The sequence below is a fragment of the Pelodiscus sinensis genome, chromosome 13 (assembly GCF_052426305.1).
Source record: "Pelodiscus sinensis isolate ZL-2025 chromosome 13, ASM5242630v1, whole genome shotgun sequence".
NCBI classification, from domain to species: Eukaryota; Metazoa; Chordata; order Testudines; family Trionychidae; genus Pelodiscus; species Pelodiscus sinensis.
This window is the reverse complement of record NC_143064.1, coordinates 46,446,090-46,467,467: the sequence shown is the minus strand read 5'-3', so window position 1 is coordinate 46,467,467 and position 21,378 is coordinate 46,446,090. Positions and strand designations below refer to the sequence as shown.

General features: G+C 51.3%; 1 protein-coding gene across 3 annotated transcripts; it reads right to left on the bottom strand.

Annotated features, from left to right (window-relative positions):
* Positions 1–542: 542 nt before the first annotated feature.
* LOC102451412 (uncharacterized) lies at positions 543–20,250 on the bottom strand. 3 transcript variants are annotated; one of them, XM_089781670.1, is made up of 6 exons: positions 19,727–20,250; positions 19,143–19,222; positions 9,594–9,992; positions 6,964–7,089; positions 4,578–4,621; positions 543–2,215 (listed from the first exon to the last, which is right to left on the bottom strand). In XM_089781670.1, the coding sequence occupies exons 1-6, from the start codon at positions 19,729–19,731 to the stop codon at positions 2,072–2,074; spliced, it is 798 nt and encodes a 265-aa protein (XP_089637796.1). In that variant the 5' UTR covers positions 19,732–20,250; the 3' UTR covers positions 543–2,071. The 3 variants fall into 3 exon arrangements, with proteins under 3 accessions (XP_089637796.1, XP_089637797.1, XP_006118175.3); XM_089781671.1 differs by having other exon boundaries at positions 19,143–19,219; XM_006118113.5 differs by lacking the exons at positions 19,143–19,222; positions 19,727–20,250 and adding an exon at positions 13,447–13,974.
* Between the last annotated feature and the right edge of the window lie 1,128 nt (positions 20,251–21,378).

Sequence of the window (21,378 nt, the reverse complement as noted above, 5' to 3'; positions counted from 1 at the left end):
CACTTTATTGTTGTCCTCTAGCATAGATATCCCGGTCCCATCTATCCCTGTCTCTATTCCCAAGGACACAAGGGCAATATCTACACTGCAGGCTTTTTGCTCAAGAACTGTTTTGCGCAAGAGTTCTTGCACATGTGCTTTTGTGCAAGAGTGTCCATAGCAGTGTGGACACACTCTTGAGCAAGAAAGCGCCGATGGTCATTTTAGCCATAGGGGTTTCTTGCTCAAGAAACCCTTGTTGCCTGTCCACACTGCCTTCTTGCTCAAGAGCTCTTGTGCAAGGGGGCTTATTCCTCATGGGGAGAGGAATAACTCTTGTGCAAGAAGCCCTCTCTTCCGACGCTTTACTGTAAATTTACTTGTGCAAGAACACGCGTGCAGTGTAGACGCTCCGCTAGTTTGTGTGCAAGAACGGCTGTTTTTGTGCAAAAAGCCTGCAGTGTAGACATAGTCAAGGAGATGAAAATGGAACTGTCTTACCAACCCCAAACAGTCAAAAATCCTAAAATGGAATAGAAATCTTGAGATTTAAAAAAAAAAGATACACTTGGAATTCTTTTTATTGACCTATGAATTGTTATCCTTTAGGTCACACTAGGGTCACTTTTTGTCCACCACCCTGAGAGCTAGAAACATTTTTTCTTTCTTTCACCTGAAAACTGAGATTCTTCCACCTTCACAGGACTGCCGGAGCAGGGGCTTTGAGAGGGCCACCAAATATTGGGACAGCTGTGGTAAAATCACAAGAACGGGCAAACATAAAGAACGGTACAGAAATATGCCTCAGGAAACTGTCCCGTCCACTGAAAAAAGAAAACTACTTCGTTTTAGATTTACCGTAAATTAGCGTATATAACCCGCGCATGAGTATTACCCACACCTGTGTATAACCCACGGTTTTTCCTGATTGAGTAAAAAGTGTCTTACATACCCTGTGCACGTGGATAGCCCGCGGGAGATGAATCGCGGGTACTGTTACTGAAAGATAACGAGGGTAATTAACTCAGGTGTCATGAACCTGTAGCACAGAAGCATTTGAGCTCCCAGATACAGAACTGCCAAAGCAGAGAGTAGATGGCCACAGCCCGACAGGGCAGACAGATTAGCTCCTTCGGGGTGAGCTGTCTGCCCCAGGCGGCATGGGAAGGGAAGGTGACTGGGCTTACCCTTCGCACTGTTTCCAACCCTCCCCAAATGCCTTTTGCCCGTGCTGTGCACTCCCCCGGGGTGAGCTGTCTGCCCCAGGCAGGCAGAGCCAGGAGCTGAGCAAAGGAGCTGTGTCTTTAAACAGAGCACCCCCACCCCTTTCTCGGACAGATGCAACAGAGGGAAGAAGGTCCCTGGGTATTCCCACAGCAGGGGAATCTCCTCTCCCTCCCCACAGCAATTACCTCTTCCCTGAATTCTCGTCCCCCTCTGCTCTGCCTGCTTGGTCCCTCCCTGTGGCAGCTGCTCAGGCTACGACAGTGATTCTGATTCGGCACCTCAACCGGCACCCAAGTAAAAACCCCTGTATTACACGCGGACAAGTATAGCCTGCGGGGAAAAGGGGGGGCGGGGTTTGTAAAACTTTGCATAACCCGTGGGTTATCTACGGTAAAACACGGTAACCACTTTTAGATTTACATGGGCAGCTTTACAGGCTACTGAACAAAGAATATGGCTCATGGATGGACTGACTGTCCTTGAAGCTTGCGGAATATTCCAGGCCCTCGGGGCTCTGTGAGAACTGAGGCTTGCGGGGGAGCATAAGTCATTTTAGCTCCTGAAGTATCCAGCTCAAAAACATGCAACACGCCTTAGGCTCAGAATTGGGAATCTCGAGCTTCCTGGAGATCACGACAGCTCTTCAGCGTCGGTCCCACTGTATGAAAATGACATTTCCCTGGGGAAAGGGGAAATCCGGCAAGGGTCTAGGCAGGCCTGGGTGACTGCAGGGACCCAGCATCATGGGACCTCAGTCCTTACTGCCTCTGAAAAGGAACCCCTCCATTGTTTCCAACCGAGCCACCAACCACGTGGCTTCCGTAGTGCAGGAGCACGGCCTTCTCACGCCCCCCAGCAGCGGCTGTCAGCGTCCCGTGAAGCCGAGGGTCGCGTATTCAATCAGTGGCTCAGACTGGGTGAAAGACTTTTCTCGGGCTCGTTGCGGGCTGGCGTACAGGCTTGGCAAGTCCAGGGCATCTTCCGTGCAGGGGTCCTCGGGACTCCGGACCTAGAGTACAAATCGAGAGCGAGACCCGCTGAGGCCCGGGAGTCAGTCTGGATAAAAGGAGAGCGCTTGGGGCCTGCCTGTGGGGAGCAGGGCTGGTGTTTGTCTCCCTCTAAGGGACTTCTACCCAGAGCAGGGCCGGGAGCCGTTTTTGGGTCCCACAGAAAAATCGGTCGGGGGCCGCACACAAGTGAGAAACACCCTCCCCCGCAAAGTCCCGCACTGACATGGCCCCTGGATTGAGAAGAAAGACGCTTCCCACATTCCCCTTGAACACCTGAGCCTAGGGGGGCCCTGGCTAGAAGATTTTGTGTGCTCCAGCCCCCCGGATGGGGGGAGCATTGGCAGGGGGCTGGATCCAGACAAGGGTTCCCCACCCTGGCCTAGAGCCTACACTGCGTGGTCGATCGCGGACGGGGCTATCTTTAAATAATGACGTGTAATCGTGGAAAGCAGCGCTTCATTCGCAAACCGTGTCTGGAGGAAGACCAGCCTTGTGGAGGTGGCTCGTTCAGTAAGGGCTGGGAAGAGGGAAGGCCAAAGAGCGGGGGGATATGGGTGGGGGTGGTGGAGGTAGGAAGAGACGCCCTCGTCAGACGGTAATGCACCGGAATGAGGGGCGCTCCGGGGGCTTCGCAAAGGGGCGGGTTCAGGCTGTGGTGATTTTTAACAAATGAAGCGCTTTGTCCCCAGCAGGCCGCTCTTGCAGGCAGAGCGCGTGGGAAAGAGCATGACAATGCCCAGCACAAGCGTTGGGAACCACACACAGCTGGGAGGAAAACCACGTCGATCCTCAGCCGGCAGGAGCAGCCGCTTCCCCAAGCAGGTGAGTCAGCGCCTGCCAGGCAGAGCTGGGCTGAGGAGGTCTCGAAGGCTGCAGCGCAGGCCTGAGGCAGGGACCCGCATGCAGGGAGCAGAGGGGGAGGCGCAGGGCTGAGCTGGAGAGCAGAGAAGCCGGGGAGGAGGGTGTAGGGGAGCGGGGGGAGGAGAGGGACGCAGCTTCAAAGAGCAGCTCTGATCTGACCCCTCTTTCCTTCCTCCTTCAACACAAAATTTCCGTTATTTCCCCGTCTCAGCCTTTGGCCTCTTTGTTCTCGCCCCTGTGACGTCCGCAGGAAGCCGCGTTTCTGGTCGGGGCTTAGCTCGGCAGCTCCGCTCTGGCAAGCGCCATCGTGCTTTGATCGCTGGTCTGAGAGAACGGCTGTGGGTTTGATGCTGAGGCCCGCCACAGCCACAGTGTCAACCAAGACACGTCAGTGCAATGCACTTTCCCCCGCCCCTGCCTCCCCTCTCCCCATCTTAGAACCTCTGTCTGCACCTGTGGGGCTGTGGAGTCTGGGGGCGGGGGGAGGATGGGAAAGAGACTTTTCCCCACGCTGTCCCCTATTGCATATAGTGCAGATATTAGTGTCTCCTTCACCTTGGCCCAGAATTCCCATTGGCCATTAACACATCGCGCCAGTATTCTGCTCCCAGACCCAGGACCGTTTTTAGACTCCCCAGCCGGTCTTCAGTCCATAAAAGGAGAGGGTGCAGGCAGGCCTGCCCACAAGAGGTGGTGGTTTGGGAGTTGCCCTCAGGCCTGGCAATTCAAAAGGGCCCAGGGCTCCCAGGTGCTGCTACCGCTACCACAGCAGTTGCTGGTGTCCCTGGCCCTTTAAATCACCGCCAGAGCACCTCGGGGATGGGATTGTGTTGCGTTCTGGGCAGTGCAGAGGGCTGGTTACCCCCAACCCCGCCTCTTCATCCAGAGGCCCCGCCCCTTCATCCAGAGGCCCCGCCCCTTCATCCAGAGGCCCCGCCCCTTCCAGAAGCATGGAGCTGGCACTCCCACCCACCTTGCCATGGGGCCCAGCAAATCTGTTGGCCCCTCCCCGGGTGCAGTTCAAGAAAATCCTGACAATCCCTTATGGATGCCACGCCAGCCATGAATTAAGATTCCCTCTTTCCATACGAGCCCGCATGCTGACTATCCAAACAGACTATCGGGTAGGAGGGCAGGTTTCACTGATCAAGGGTCTACTTCCAGGAGTGGCACCAAGAGTATAAATTGTCCTACAAAACCTGCGGTGATGCACGTGCTGGAAAGAGCCTCGCTTGATGCTTAGTGTTAGGAAAGTTATTGGGAACTGAGCACAGCCAATAAAGAAATGACCAAGATAGATTAACATGGGACCCCCACAAACACATTTCCACCGAGTTCATTTTCCTAGTGCAACCGCACATTAATGTTCTGGCCACAAAAATAAATTTCCCCCGTGTGGTTTCTATTCAGCTAGAATCAGATCTGACTTTCTGTCTTCTCACAAGCTGTGGGTTTTTTTTCCACTCAGATGTACCAGGTCATCGGTTTATTATTTCTTACCTGCTCTTGCCTTGTAATCCTGGTTGCTTTTGATCCAGCTGCACCTGCAAAGTTCACTTTAAGAGTTAGTAGAGATCAGTGAGGCTGTGGCCTCCATATTGTACACATGTCGTCCGTTGGTGCCCTCAGTGTTGTATACACAAGTAACACCTGGAGGGCTGGTAATTATTGAGGAGTCTCTTAATCATCCTGAAATTTATGAGAGCTTCATGCAGAGACACAAAGGAAAGTGAAGTTTTGCATTCATGTTACAATTTGCCAAAGCTACTCTGGGACTCAAAGGCAAAATAATTTGAATATACCTCCCTGTGTTATACCCAGAAAGGAATAAATTAATCACGTGTGTTTCCTGGGAGGAGAAGGAGCAATCGGTATGGGAGCTGATTAGAGCCTGAATGAAAATGTTAGCAACAGGGACAGAAAAAATGTCAGATATTAGACGTGTTATGCAGGAACAAGTAATGGGACGGGGATTTAGCCCGGATAGGTGGGCCAAAAGGCAGGGAGGAATCAGAGAAGACCTCCATCTTGTGGGTCTGTCGAGCACAGAGAAAGGGAGTGTTGTCGACAGTGACAGGGGACTGGGAAGTGTTTGGGATGAAAGCTTGTGACTGGGGTTGTTCCTCTCACAGCAGTGTGAATCAGGAACAAATCCACTGACATCCATGGACTTTTGAGCCGGAGGAAGCTCAAAAATGCCCCTCCAAAAAACGCTATTGTGTTGAAAATGAATGTGTTGGGGACGGTGACGGGGTGTCAGGACCCTGAGGATCGGCGCCCCCTGAACCCTGCACTGGGGGTAGGGGAGCGGAGATGCTCTGGGCCCACAAAGCGGTTCCCCTGCGGTGGTGACGGGGCTGTTCCCAGGCCACCACTGGTGCATGCACAGAAGTGCACGGGGGCAGCACGCGGGCCGGGAGGACAGCGCCTGCGCGGGCGTTCCAGTGGCAGAGCGCTGGGTTTCAAAAGCCCGCGCCGGCAGGGATAAGGGGGCAGAGTTCGGCAGGGAAGGGGGTTCCAGGGGCTGGAGCAGGTGAAGAGAGGGAGACCTGCCAGCGTTGGCCGGCCCATGGGGAGTGGCCTTCAGAGAGGAGCCGGATACAAATTGCTCAACCATGTTGCGGAGGGTGGCCACCTACACCAGCCTGGAGAGGAGGCGAGCTGAGGGTAGGAATCAACCCAGGAAGGGGCGAAGCAGACGTTGGGCTGTGGTGAAGGCCTCACTGGAACCTGTGGATTGGTGAGTTATGGGGCACGTCCCCACCAGCTGAGCAGAGGAGCTGTATCCCTGCTCTTAGGGTCCTGGGATGGGACCCGGAGTGGGGGAGGGCCCAGGTCCCCCTACCCTCTGCGAACTTCAGATGCAAAAACTGAGAACTGTTAGCCAGAGTCAGGGCCAAAGGACTAGTCGTTTTGGCAAATAACTTAATACAGAGTTGGGAAGGACCCCAGGTGAAGGGAACACGATTGGAAGGGGCTCGGGACTGCTGTCCACCAGCTCACGATGATGAGATCTCTGAGTGAGCATTTAATGGAGCATTACCGCCCCCCCGACGGGGACAGGGACAATGGGTCAGACTTGACTTTGTAACATTGTAAACATTTTTTTAAAAGAAAAATGCATCAAAAGGGCTATCGACATTTTTCTCATACAGTTGGGTGTTGAGTAAACAGCACAATTACAGCGACCACAGCGATTCTCCCTGCAGTAACATTTTCAGTAAAAACGTACACGAATCAGTGAAAAAATTCCACAAAATGAAAAATGGGTCCTGCCGACAAAGCGATCTTTACACTAATTTAGGTTGAACCTCTCTAGTCTAGCACCCCGGGGACCTGACCACTGCTGAACCAGAGAATTTGCTGGACCACGGGATGTCAATATTGTCTAGCAGCATTACCAACAGTTCCACTGCTTGCTGGGTGCTTAGAAAACGTGTATGGGTAAATTAGAGCTAAATAACAGCACAGAACACCGAGACCCGGACTGGTGGATGTAAACAAGCTTTATGGAACTGCAGGAAATTTAGCCACACCTGTGATAAGTGGACATCCAGCTAACTATCATCATGCTGGACCACGGATGTTGCCAAACCAGAGTGCCGGACTAGGGAGGTCCAACCTGTACTTGTCCCACAAAACGTTTGGCATTCAGAGTTGGAGGGGGCTTATGCACCCTGTGAATGACAAAACCTTTGTTGCTTAATTGACAGTAATGACAAAAGCTCAGACAATCCAAGAAGTCGTGCAACCAAGACTGTGACCATGAGTCATGCCACCACCCTACAAACACAGCAATGCAGCTTTGAATTTTCTTTAAGAAACTCCTTAGAAGAGCCCAAAGCACAAACAGTAGCAAGTGAAACCATCTAGCGGATTGACTCACCCCGGCACCAACTGTAGCAGAACGCTAGCAGCAGCAGCAGGAGCACAATAGAGAAACCTCCAGCAATGTACTCCAGCGGGTACACAGGGATGGCAGGGTCGTCATCTTCAGTAGGGTCATCGGACTCTGACAAATACAAGAGCAGGAGCAATCTGGGTCTTTTATCCAATGGCAGCTACAGTTTGCATGGACCACACAATTTTTCAAAGGAAAAGTGCCAGCCAGTCTAGCCTCGTGGCACAAGCAGTTGCAAGTTACTACAGGAGAGGCCAGGAAGCACTTTGGCTCAGACTGCTGAGTGCCGTGGCTAGTGGCTTTTCTGAAGTTAGGAGAAATTAACCGAGTGTTGCCCTAAAACAGCGATGGGCAAACCAGGCTAGTGAAGGGCCGTGCAAGTGACTTCTGTTCATCTCAGGGAGCTGCAAGACTGTCGTATCCAAGAAGGTCTCCCAGGATAGGGTGGTTTTGCTCACTGTGCTTAGCTACCTAGAATTTGTGGCATGGGTGGATTGAACCATGGCATCATTGTGGTTGGACACAGAGGGAGTGCATGGCTCTCACAATCAACGTGCATTCAGCACACCCCTCACTTCACGGGCCCCGGCTTTATGTGCATGTCACGTTTTGCAATACGGGCAGGAAGAAAACTACGCTGCTGAAAACCAACAGGCTCGGGCAACCCTGTGCATGGGCAACAGCAAACAGTATGTCTCGTGGACCACTCATAGGCCCCGATGGGCTGCATGCAGCTCTGCATTCACGTTTCCCATCACTGCCTCAAAATGCTCTGTACTTAGCAGTTGGCAAAAAACTGGGAAAACCCGCCCAGACTGGCTCATAGGTCCTCTAATTACATTAGCCCAGGGCTCCTCTCAGGCCTTCTGCAGTGCAGAGAGGAGCGGAAGGATGGGATTATCATGCATTAAGGGTGGGCATTTGCACACATGGAGTCAGCAGCAAAGCCGTTTTATGCTCCTCCCCCCACTCCTGCACAGCGATTATGATGCAGATTCGCTGCGTGGTTGAAAGAGGCATGCCCGCTGGGAAGGAGTAGGAGCCAATTTACAGGACATGTTGCTCCAGGATCTGATACACTTTGTTATGTGTCTGGACGCAGAATTCTGCCATCCGGCGTGACCCACTCGCATGGGGAGGGCCAAGGGCACACATGGAAGAGAGCCATTGGGGCCGCTCAGATACACCGTGAGCCCATGCTAGCCGTTCTCATGGAACTAGTTTCTGGCTCATACCAGGCCCCATGCTCTGATGAGCTAATGCATGGCGATGATATGTACTCCAGTGCATGCACACGTGAGTTACACGTGTTGTACAACTGCAGTGTTTAAAGGTTAATTCACAAGGCCCCGCTCACATCAATAAAATACCTTCTCCACCCCGTCACTGTTTGAGGGGAAGGAAAAAACAGGAAGGAAAGTATATCTAAAACACACACACACACAAAGGAAGGAGACATCCTAAACTAACACTTCTCCTAGATCTCTCAATGGATCTTGTCTCGTCTGTGTTTCTCTTTTGCACACTGGGCTCCTCTGGGCAGACCCTGTGTTTTTATGTGGCACGTACCTTACCAAGCACATTCTAGATGTTTAACACACAGTAGTAAGAAGAACCTATGTAACTGAATCAGATAGGCCTGGCCAGTAGAGTTTGATCCTTGGTATACAGCACATGGACAGTAAAATCTGACCCGACCTCTCTCACAATGATAGGAATCCTAGCACTGACTTGGTTTAAAGCGGGGTAGCCAAGAGTCTTTGCATTATCGTGTAAACGTTTATCGTTGGTGTCTGGCAAAGTGTGCAGGTCACATCTGGCTCTCAGAGGAGTTTGCCGTGAGATCATATTTAGGTTATACGTGGTAACCTGACAGTAAAGAATCATAAATGGTTGGGACGTGATTAGGGTGACCTGGATATTGTTACATGGCATAGCACGGTTTAGAGTAATGATTGTAATTGGTTCTTCTAGTTAAAAGGACAGATCACCTGTAACAGAGAAGTAGCTAGCCATCTTCGACACCTTTAATTTGACCAAGAGACCAAATACGATCTTTAAGGATTACCAGGTTCCAAAACTATGACTAAAAAGAAAAAGAAATGGACCAGCCCCTCTCAATGCGATTCATGCTCAGCCAAAGACCATATTCCTGTTACCTCACACTAATTACTAATCAATATAAAACCCAGGGAACAAAACCTCCAGTGCAATGCAAGCAGGAAGATTAAAAACTGTGGAGACTTCAGAAGTAGTTAACTTTTCCCAGGGAGGCTAGCGATGTATCTCCCCCCCGCAAAAAAAAACATCCAAACAAAACACAACCACCCTGTTTTATGATAGTTGCATCAGAATGTATTCTCTGTGTGTGCTGCGTAATCCTGGAGCCATGAAATACTCCATAAATCTGGGATCTTTGGAGGGTGGAAGGGGATGCAGGGGTTAAAAGATTCACTTATCTCAGAGACTAACATTATCGGGGTTCTCATGCTGTTCCCTGACTCTGCACATGGTAGAAAAAAACCATCATTTCCATGTGACTGTGTCAATGGCACCAGCAACAGGCCCGACTCCCTTGGCACTGTGGATGTTATACATGATGGCTGAGTGGTTACCTGTGCTGCTGTTGGTCGGCTGAGAGGTTGATACCACTAATGAAATTTCTCTCCTTCTCATGCCATTGATGGTGACGCTGTAGATGCCGCTGTCGCTGAGCTGTAGGTTCTGAAGGAGCAGAGAAATATTTTCAGGGAAAAACACAGCCCGGCCTTGGTAGGCGGGATGTGTAAAATGATTCCCAGCACAGCGGGTGGGGAACCCCTCAGCATCGACAGAGCAGCTATTCGCTGTATAGGTGACGAGTGGATTAGGGGTGTTACTGAAACGCCACTGAATTGGCAAAGGAAAGCGAAGTGACACTGGGAAGCTGTAGGTGACATGCAGGAGCACAGATTGTCCAACGGTTCCATTGACTGACTCTTGAGGGACTTCTGTCACACGAGCTTGCGAGACACCTGCAAAACATGCACAGAGACCAGTGCGTCAGCCAAAACCGGGGAGAACTGGCAAGCGGCCATTTGGCAAACACTGTAATGGGAAACACTCATCTCTGGAGAGAAGTCACAATAAATCCCGTTAAAACAAAACGAGGTACAAATGCGGTAAAGGCCAGCTTCATGTCTCATGCGTCTCACACAGCCCCTTTGCTCTGTACCAGTCACACAGGGGCTGCGTTATAATCCCCTTGGACAATGAATTCTGAGCCAGTGTACACAGGGGAAGGACCTACCACTCTGGTTCCTTTATAACAGCAAATACCCTGATTCAGACAAGCCCTAGGCTCTCAGTAGAACACCCACAGGCCAGGCGCAAGTATACTGATCGGTTCTGTTTTCTCAAGGGAAGGCCCACGCCGGACCTCCAGGTGAGGTGTAGAATACAGGCCTGGGGCAGGGTTCTCCATGGGAGTTAGAATTTTCCTCTCTCGGCCATGGCCTGGCAGCTCCCCAAACACTTCTGCAGGGCAGAGGGGCTCCTACTCATGCTGTGTCCCCCAGCAGATGCAGGGCCGGTTCTAGATTTTTTGCTGCCCCAAGCAAAACATTTTTTGGCTGTCCCCCCCCTTTTGTTGGCTTCGCACTTCACAATTTTTTTTGTTTTGTTTTGGTGACAGAGACAAGATTTCCAGCTCACACAAAGCTCTTTTTCAAGAGTGGGAAATGTACCTTAAAACTCTATTGTATTGTTCTTATAGAAATAGGCTACTTTTTACTTGTGGTTTGAATGCATGAAAAACTATTCACACAAATAGTTTATCTTTCCTTAACTAAGTACCAAAAATAGAAGGAAGAACTTGTGCCACATCTAAAACTCAAGAGCTGTGTCTAGACTGGCAAGTTTTTCCGGAAAATCAGCAGCTTTTCCGGAAAAACTTGCCAGCTGTCTACACTGGCCGCTTGAATTTCCGGAAAAGCACTGATGATCTCATGTAAGATCGTCAGTGCTTTTCCGGAAATACTATGCTGCTCCCGTTCGGGCAAAAGTCTTTCTCTGAAAGACTTTTGCGCAAAAGGGCCAGTGTAGACAGCACAGTACTGTTTTCCGCAAAAAAGCCCCGATCGCGAAAATGGCGATTGGGGCTTTTTTGCGGAAAAGCGCGTCTAGATTGGTCACGGACGCTTTTCCGCAAAAGTGCTTTTGCGGAAAAGCGTCCGTGCCAATCTAGACGCGCTTTTCCGAAAATGCTTTTAACGGAAAACTTTTCCATTAAAAGCATTTTCGGAAAATCATGCCAGTGTAGATGTAGCCAAGTAGTTTATGGCTATATTTAATCAATCTTCAAACCAATTACAATCAGCTAACAATACCACGCTGTGTTAACATACTTGTCAACCAATTATGATAATTATAGCACATAAGACATCTAAACTACATCAATAAATAGTTGTATTGTTAAACTAGATTTGTTTTGAAATGCAGTGGCTCCTTATGTGGCTCTAACACATCTATGTTATCAGATAAACTGAGATCAGTGGGTGTGCATATGCACATTATTTTTGTGTATCCCTCTTTTTAGTAGCCATTATATATTCAAGTTTATGAAGTGTTAGAGGAAGTGGAGAGTTGTATGTGCCCAATACAACTATATATGGAATGAAGCTTGCCTTAGAGACATCAAACACAAAAGTTTACCCAGATCAACAAAGTTTAATTCTTTAAAGAAATATCTATGAAACACCATGTGTGGTTCTTTGAAGAGTGTAGAACAGTTAATATTCTGTGTGTGTGTGTATGTGTGTGCGCGCGCGCTGGATCCTTGTTTGGTTCTACTTCTACTACAAACATGAACAAGAGAAATATACTAGGAACAGACTTCAAAGGGTCCGTGGGGCTGAGGCTGTCGGGGGCTGGGGGCTCGGCCAGCAGGCTGAGTGTTTGTAGGTTTGCCAGGTGTCTGGTATTTTCTGATTTTTTTATCGGACAGGAAGCGAAAATACCAGACACCTGGCAACCCTAGGTGGAAAGGGGGCGTCTTACCTGGGATTTCCATACGATGTAGGCGGAGGGGTGGCTGATGCTCTCGGAGTGGAGAGGTAGCGGCTCCCGGAGGAGGTAGCGGCTGCTGGGGAGGAGCAGGACTCAGGACAGGGGCGGCCAGCAGGCGCACATGGTGCCAGTGATGGCTGCGCAGCTGCTGCATCTCCCGCAGCCCTTTAAATTGGCGGGGCGGGGCGGGGCGGGGCGGGGCTAGGTGTTGCTGGGGATGGGGAGGAGCAGGACAGAGAGGAGATGGGGGCGGCCAGCAGGCTCCAGGGCTCATTGGGCTGTAGCCCTTTAAATCAGCAGGGCGGGGCGGGGCAGGGCGGGGTGGGTCTAGGCGTTGCTGGGGATGGGGAGGAGCAGGACGGAGAGGAGATGGGGGTGGCCACCATATTGGGTGGTGGCCCTTTAAATCGGCGGGGCGGGGTGGGTCTAGGCGTTGCTGGGGATGGGGAGGAGCAGGACGGAGAGGAGATGGGGGTGGCCACCATATTGGGCGGTGGCCCTTTAAATCGGCGGGGCGGGGCTAGGCGTTGACGGGGGAGGGGAGGAGCAGGACAGGAGACGGGGGCAGCCAGCAGGCTCCAGGGCCATTGATGCTGCCAGCTGGCTGCGTGCAGCTTTGGTGTTTTCGGCATTTCCCGGCCGCGGCCCTTTAAATCGGCGGGGCAGGGCTAGGCGTTGCTGGGGTGGCACCGGCTGCTTACCTGAAATGCAGCCCCTGGCAAAGTGCCACCCCAAGCACCTGCCTGATTTGCTGGTGCCTAGAGCCGGCCCTGGGCAGACGGTACTAGCAGGCGGATCGACAGAGTTACTGTGCAGCTTGAACCCGCCATCAGAAAGCTCCGTGTAGCACAACAAAAGCAACCAGGAGACCAGCAGATTGATTTGGGCACCAGCTTCCGTGGGCTGTAACTCACCGCGTCTGCTGCTCACACAGAGAGCCGTGCTCGCGCGCTGGGTAAGCGCTAATCTCACTATACACTTCTCCTCACAATTCTAGCCAGAGCTCAATAGTGTAACACCCGTTGTACAGACCAAGCCAACACTGACCACCCATTAAACACTAACGCAGAGATTCGGAGAGAGCCCCCTTTTGTGTGAAGCAAAGAATCCGTTACAGCCCATCTCCGTTTTTTAAAAGCGGCATTACGAATAGAGAGTAACCCGTGTCAAGCGGCTATTAACTAAGTCACCACATGACACCCCCTCAAGGGAAGAATTATCCTGCCCGTTTTGAATCTGGGGACACTGAGGCACAGAGGAGCAAGACGACCCACTCAATATTGCACAGCAAGTCACGGGCAGAGTTGGGACTGGAACACAGGAGCTGCTGTGCCCATTCCCCTCCATTTTACCCTGTTAGTCACTGTGATGTATCGGGCTCCCGTTCTGCATTCTCAGCTCTAACCCCGTCCCCGAACTTACCGATAAGTAGGAGGAGTGGAAAGACGTTCTGGCAGCTCCTTTGGAACATGTTTCTCTGCGCTCAGACAGTGGCAGCGAGTCTGTGGGAGGAGATGGGCTCGCTACTGAGGTCTGAAATGCCCTCTCCTCCCAGGAAGGAAGTTGCTTTCATTCTGGGGGTGGTTTTTCCCTCAACCTTTCACCCCTGCTAGCACCTGTGAGTGATTTCCTCCGCTGCCGGTAAGACAGAGGATCGAGTCTGAAAGTGACAAGTCACTGCGTACAGAGCCAGAGAAGGAGGAGCGGGTGTTAAAATCATTGCACGGCGAATGCAAAAAGTGCCTGCCACACACACAACCCTAAACAGGCAGGTCATCAGGAATCGCTGAGGCGGGGGAAGGTCATTCTGCCTGGAGCACTTCCATCAGCCTCCATGAAGGTCAATCAAAGGCCCTTTGCTTACTGGCCGCAGGATAGAGGAAACTACGGTGTAGCATTTGGTTAAACACTCCTGGCAGCTGGCCGGGTGAGTGGGTTTAAATACAGGCCAGAAAGGCCCTTAGTTTTCAAAGCGCAAATGCCTTTGGTGAAAGAGCAGACAGGGCTTCCAGGGTCCAACGGGGCTCTCGGGCCTGGACTACACTTAAAATTTATACCAGCACAACTACCTCAGCAAGGGGTGTGGAAAAACCCACATCCCCTAGCAACACAGCTAGGTGTCAAACCCCCCCCCGGCCCACACACACACACACCAGTGCGACACAGCCGTGTTGACAGCCACAAGCTTTGACAGCACAGCTAAACTCCACTGGGGTGGAGTTGTTCCCACACAGCCAAACTCATCCTGCGGTCAGCAACTCTGTGTCCACGCGAGGGGAGAAGGCCAGCGTAGCAAGGCCAGCGTAGGCTCTGCAGGCCCAGCACGGCCGCAGGAACGTTAAGGCCTCTGAATGAACGGTTGAAATATTATTCAAAGTTTAACAGTTTCAAAGCAGCACCGTTTCCTGTCCCATTCGGTATGTGCCTGACACCCCCCATCCCTCGCGCTCATCAGAATGATGTAAGCCCCCGCTCTTCCAGGAGCTACGCCAACCACAGCCATGACACATCTGTGACCTTACACAGTCACACGTCCTGCACTGGTGCTTTGAGACTGAACCCCCCAGATACACCTGAACTTTCGTATCCAGAGCAGTGAACTCTGCCCTTAGCTACAGAGTGCAACAGAGAGCAGAACGGGGTTATCCACACACAGCCAGCCAGTGTGGCGGCTGGTCAACCAAACGGTAGGTTTGTGCTTTGTCCCTTGCTAATTCCTCCTCTCCCCTACCTTGCTCCCCCCGGAGATCTCTGTGGTACGAAGGGGAGAGTCTTTTCACCATGTCTCGCTGCAGAGAACTTTTTCCTGTTGCTGAGGGGGGCGGCCAGGATGAGATGAGTGACAGAAATGTAGAGCTGGAGGCTGGTTGTGAGACAACCGCTCTGAGTGACTGTAGCGCTGTGGCTGTTCACGGACACGGTGCTTTCTCCATCTGCACAGTCCAGACAAGCGGTGTCCTGTGGTCCCATTTGACTCGAGCTTTCCCCTGCATCCGATGAGACGAAATGTTTGGAACTGAGGCCGTGACTGATCATGTGGGTCAAGGTGTTAGTGAGCTGTTATTCTTTGCAGACCCACTTAAATTAAAATGCCGGTCCTGGGCCAGATGGAATTAGGACACAGCTGTGTGCCAGCAACTCCATACTACCCACCTAAAGGGGATTCTCTTCCACCCAAAGGGCAATGGGAGAGTCCTTTCAGTGTGCATAGGACAACCTCACACACATTCTGCAGCCACGAGGACAGCCGCTCGCAGGTTGTAAAAGAGGGGAAGGGCTAAAAGGCCATTAGCTCTCCGAGTGGTAACAGCTTCCTTCCTCCGCAGAGGGGACATTGAGAGCCATTTGCTTGACTCGTGCGCTCAGTACCACATCACCCTGCCCCTGCGGAGGTGGTGCTGGATCCCAGGTCAGAGCCTGGAGCTACACGATGTTCTGCAGGAGGGTCCCGAGCTGCTTTTGCATCCTTCTCGTACTCGGTGAGTTGGGGAATGGGGCCGAGCCAGAAATACTTGAGCTAACATCCTAGATGGGCTTACGGTGCCGAAGTTAGATCCAGATTCCAAACGGTCCAAGGTCTGGGGATGTTCAGAGCTGGGGCTTTGCATCAGCTCTCCCCAAAGACAGGAGCTCTTTGGGAACTGGGATCGGAATCTGGGTGGTCAGAGACGGGGAGTCAGCAGCAGGGGTTCTAGATAATCACCCCTCTTCAGGGTGTTGTCAGCACTATAAGAGGCTGGGTTAAATATCCAGCTGTTCAATAACATGGGAGTTTAAATATCCTCTTAAAATTAACAAATGCACGGGCTTCATCCTCCTGACCCCACCCCGAAAGCTGTGGAAAACCTACTCCCGACCCTGCAGTACCTCCCTGCTCACAAGCACAGAGTCTGTGCATGGAACAGGAGACACGCATTAGTGGGAAAGGGACACAGAGCAAATGTAGGAGACCTGCAATAATAACGCACAGATCTGAATAGTAAATTCACCCCCCCACACAGCCGCACAGTGCCGGTAGCTCGGTTCCTCAGGTGCTGGTGCAAACAGCCAACAAGACAGCTCTTCTTTGCCAGTCACTTCATCCCCCGGCTGCAGCCCACTCCCCGGCTGATGTCCAGAGTTCGAGCAGCTCTGTATCCAGCTCTTAGGCGAAATGCTGCGGCTCCCTCCCCCAAGCCAGCCAGTGTGATTTCAGCTGCCACAGTGCTTGCTCGGGGGGGCCCTCTCCAAACACTTTCATCGTTGCTGCCTCCCCCCTGTAGCTGCAGCGCCGGGCCACCTCTCTCCTCCGCCTCAGCGCTTCACAAAGTCTCCCACACAAAGAGGCCCATAGCAGACCTAGCTCCCTGAAGTCATGGCCGCTGGCGTGCACTGCCAGTGAGAACGAGCTAGTCCTTCCCTGAGGCTCTCTCGTGGCCAGGCAGCTGTTGGGACGGGAAAAGGCTCTAGCTACGGACCGAGAGTGTCTCTGGTAGAACCTCATTCCCTTCTGCAGTTCCTTGCTGAGACGTGATCTAGCGCAGCTTCTCCCCGCACACACCACGGCTGCAAGGGCCAGGAGCACAGAATTTTTCTCTCTGGCAAACTGAACTGGCTCAGTCCCACAACGGCAAGAGGGACCAAAACCAGCCTGCATTTTAGTTAGGAGTCACAAGGGCCGTCGTGCCCACTGGTGGGGACAGAGCAATCGCAGCTGCATTCTCTCGGCTGTACCGGGGGAAGGGGGAGGGGGCGATTGGCTGATCTCTGTTTGTGTCGGTTTATTGCAGGCTCCTCCCACGCTCTTCTCATTGAGGTCCCCCAGGATTCAGTCCGTGGAATTGTCGGCCAGTCTGTCCTCCTGCCCATCTCCTACCGGCTCCAGCCGGGGCCATTTCTCACTCCGCTGACCATTCAGTGGTACTTCAGTAACACCCCTAATCCACTCGTCCTCTACACAGCGACTAACTGCTCTTTCGGCGCTGAGGGGATCCCCACCCGCTGCTCTGGGAATCATTTTACACATCCCACCTACCTAGGCCGGGCTGAGCTGTTCCCTGAAAACGCTTCTCTGCTCCTTCGGAACCTGCAGCTTAATGACAGCGGCGTCTACAGCCTCACCTTCAGTGTATCGCGACAAGCTAGAAACATCACATTGACTGTGTCTGAACCGCCCGGGAACCATGGAAACCCAGAGGCGGGTGGGTATGTGACCAGCGATCAGCTCGGCCCTGAAGGGCCCTGACCCATCTCCAAGGTCTTCGCTTAACACAGGACAGTGCAGATCATGTCGCAGATAGACCCAGCTCCCAGCATCAGCAATAGGGACAGCCAGGGGGCCCAGGAAGCCAGACGAGTGTCTGATCCCCCCTGCACACACCAGGATAGCGAGAAATCCCACTGACCCAGTTGGAACGTATTCCGACAAAAGGCTCAGTTCTGGCTTCATGTCCTCAAAAGGCACCAGCTCCATTTCCAGTCGAAGATTTTGGACCCCACCCAAATCCCACTAGCTTTCATGGAAGCAGGTTATTGGAATTCCTGAACCGCACATTCACATCCCCCTCTGTTTCCTTATCTCGTACTTCTCAGCCCTGGGAAAGCAAAGAGCTGCGGGTACTTACAGCCCCTAGGAAACCCCAATCACACCCATACACAACACTCAGCAAAGGCATTCGAAATCCCCCACCAGAAAGGCGCCTAGTGGCACTAGTGACCAGCCAGTGCAGAACCTCACACATTAACCCTCTGTCTCCAATTGCATTGCTCACGACCAGAGGCTATGGGGGCCGGGAGCACGTCCCAAGCCAAATGCGCCATATTTGCAGTGTGTTTGGTCTGTGGTGCCATCACCATCGTGGCTCTGTTCCTGGTGCTGTTCCTGCACTTCACACACACGGTGAGCATGCTCAGTCAATCCGTGAATTGTTAACCCGCAGGGAGCTCTGGGCTTCACATTCCTGCTGCACCGAGTGTTCCTCTGGGGCATCAACAGGAGTCAGGCAGAGATACAGAGGAAACAGGAATGGTGAGAAGTCGGCCCACGGGAATGCAATGGTTGCTTCCGCACATGGCTGGTGTGTGCCCCTCCCCCTTGCTCCGAGTGACAGTTTTCTGACTCTGGCCTGGCTACACCGCAGCAGTGTGGGGCACAGACAGTACGAGTGTAGCTACCCACCACAGGGAAAACAGGCTACAGTTGCACTACAGTGAGTCGCTACACGTGGCAGTGAAAGGCTCGGGCATGGAAGGGCACCGGCGATAGGACACTGCACTAAAAATGCTGGTGTAGGCGAGTGAGGCGTTGGGTAGGCGTGTGGGGAGCTGTGTAGGGCACGTACCCTCAGGGTCTGGTGTGTCTTTCCTCATCTACGCTACTGACACAGTGGGGGGCGCTGAAGGGCATGTACTGTGACACTGCCATAAGGACAGTTCAGTGTGGACAAGTACAGGCAGTCCCCGGGTTACGTACAAGATAGGGACTGTAGGTTTGTTCTTAAGTTGAATTTGTATGTAAGTCGGAACTGGTACATATTGTAGGGGAAACTCTAGCCAAACATTTCTCCAGAGCTCAGTTTTATTCTCCCACACCTCACTTCCCTCAGTCCTTTATTCTCAAGCTGAGGTGTCTGCTGAGAAAAGCCGCTCCGCGTCTCCCTGGTCTGCTGGGGGGAAGCAGCTAGTGCGAGGTTGCCTCACCCTGTTTGTAAGTAGGGATCCGATGTAAGTCGGATCCATGTAACCCGGGGGCTGCCTGTACATCGAAAACCGATATCGATAAAGACAAATCTATCACATTTGATACCCGTGTATCTATATTACCTAGCTCTCTCTCTGGAGACATGTCTCCACATGCTAATACTGCATCCACATTCCTGTTCAGCAGCACTTTTAAAATACAAAACAAATTGCAGACTAGTAAAAACTGATCTATAGACCTCAGAAAGAAATTGACGTGTCCGGTTTCCTGGAAATACGAGCATGTGACCTTTACAATACAGGCTTCTGACTGTCAGTTGTTGGGACTGAGTGACAGGATCACTCAATGATTCCCTGTTCTGTTCATTTCCTTCACTGACCGCTATTTGGAAGGCAGACAATCGAGATCTGACTCAGTACGGCTGTTCTCATGTTCTTACCTTCACAGTCTTTGGGGCCAGTTGATATTCGCAGTCGTAGCTCATTTAGCAATAGTTCCAACTTCAGCAATAGACAGCTACTGAAATACATACGGACGGGAAATTGAAAGTGAATGTTGTATTCCTCTCCACACTGCTGATGGGCCCACTTCCGCAGCCTCTGCTCCCATGAGTAGGGGCTGCAATATCAAGGCCTAAATCTTCCCTTCCCGGACTTCTTTCATTTCTGGCTATTTTCCCCCAGACATGCGCCCTGCTGCCTGCACCCCAGGAAAGCTCTGAATCCTGCTGAGGAAATGAGCGCTGGCTGCCCCCGACACCCTGCATCAGCTTCTAAGCGGGGTCTGTGGAGCCCTTTGTAAGCAGCATGTGTGGAACCTTCAAAGCAGGGACACAGACCTGGAAGCCTCCCAGGTACGAGGATACGAAGGGAAGAATAAAACTACGTTGCTCTCTCCTACCGATGGTGCTTTTCAGATTGACACCCCCAAGGCCTTTACTAAGACATTACCTATTTTAGAGCCTGGAGCAGAGGCAAAAAGCGGTGAAGTGAAGCTGACACAGGTACAATAATGGAATCATACCTCATGCCTCCAGCGGTCCATGCTACATCTCTTGTGCCCCGAACTGCAGGCAAACTCCACCAATGCTTTGGCTAGAAGTGATCGGAGCTTTCCTGACCAAACAATAAGGATTCACTTGAAATAGGTTACAGTGCAAAAGGAACTAAGGATTATAATTATCAGCATCTCTGGAAAGACAGGCGTGGTCACTATTTTTCTCTTGCATACGCCAAATACCCCCCTGAAATTGTGGCATTGATAAATTCAGACTCTTGACGAAAAACTTGATTTTTTGTTTGTTTTTAAAATGGTCTTTGAAATGACATTTTCCGTACCAAAATATGATTTCAAAGCAAACGGACATGCCAGGTTTTTCATTTAAATAAGCAAGTGAATTTTCCATTGTGACATTTCCAGTTTGATTTTATTCATTTTTTTTTTGTTAAACAATTTAACTTTGCTACTTTTAATGAGCACATAGAATTTGTGTTTGGTGCACCTTGTTCCCTAACTCTGTATCAATACATGCACACGCAACATTTAAAAATAAAGAACAACAAAAAGCCCCAGTCCCCTGAAATATGATTCAGAAAATAAAAAATAATTAAGATAAATTGAAAGATCCTTGGCTTGTAATAGGTTAACAACTGGGCTATGTGGGGTGAATTCCCTCCTTATTCCTACTTCAAATCGTTGCTACAGTTTTCCATAGGCTTAATATAATACAATTAGAAACTCTGGGCTCTGAATATTAAAAATCAGATGTCTATATCTCTGCTTCACCATGTGAGCAGAATGAGCGTGAGACATCAGCCCTGCAGTGGGATGCAAGAGTCTTGTGAAATGGAGCACACCAGACCCTTGTAAGTTACTATATACATCCTGGGCCAGATGGGAATTAGGACACAGCTATGTGCCAGCAACTCCATACTACCCACCTAAAGGGGATTCTCTTCCACCCCAAGGGCAATGGGAGACTCCTTTCAGTGTACACAGGACAACCTCACACACATTCTGCAGCCATGAGAACAGCCACTCGCAGGTTGTAAAAGAGGAGACGGGCTAAAAGGCTGTTAGCTCTCTGAGTGGTAACAGCTTCCTTCCTCCACAGAGGGGACTTTGAGAGCCATTTGCTTGACTCGTGCGCTCAGTACCACATCACCCTCCCTCTGCGTGGGTCCACAGGCAGAGGCTGGAGCTACACCATGTTTTGCAGAAGGATCCATAGTTGCTTTTGCATCCTTCTCGTACTCGGTGAGTTGGGGAACGGGGCCGAGCTGGAAATATTTGTGCTAACATCCTAGATGGGCTTAAGGTGCCAAATAGCATAAAGCCCTGGGGGTGTTCAGAGATGGGGCTTGCTCCAACTCTCCCCAAAGCTCTTTGTGAACTTGGATCGGAACTTAGATCAGAATCTGAATGCTCCCAAATGCTGGGGATGGTCAGATATGGGGGTTGGTAGCCGGTGTTTTAGAGCAGTGTTTCTCAACCAGCGGTACGGGTACGCTCGGGGGATTTGAGAGACGACTGGGGGGGTACGTCAACAACTGAAAATCGGAGAAAATGGAATTTTTGCATTAAGTTTTATGGCGCTTTATTATTTTTGTGCTTTTTACACGCAAGAATGTAATCGCCCACCCGGCTACGATTAAGTTGTCAAAACAAATGTGTTG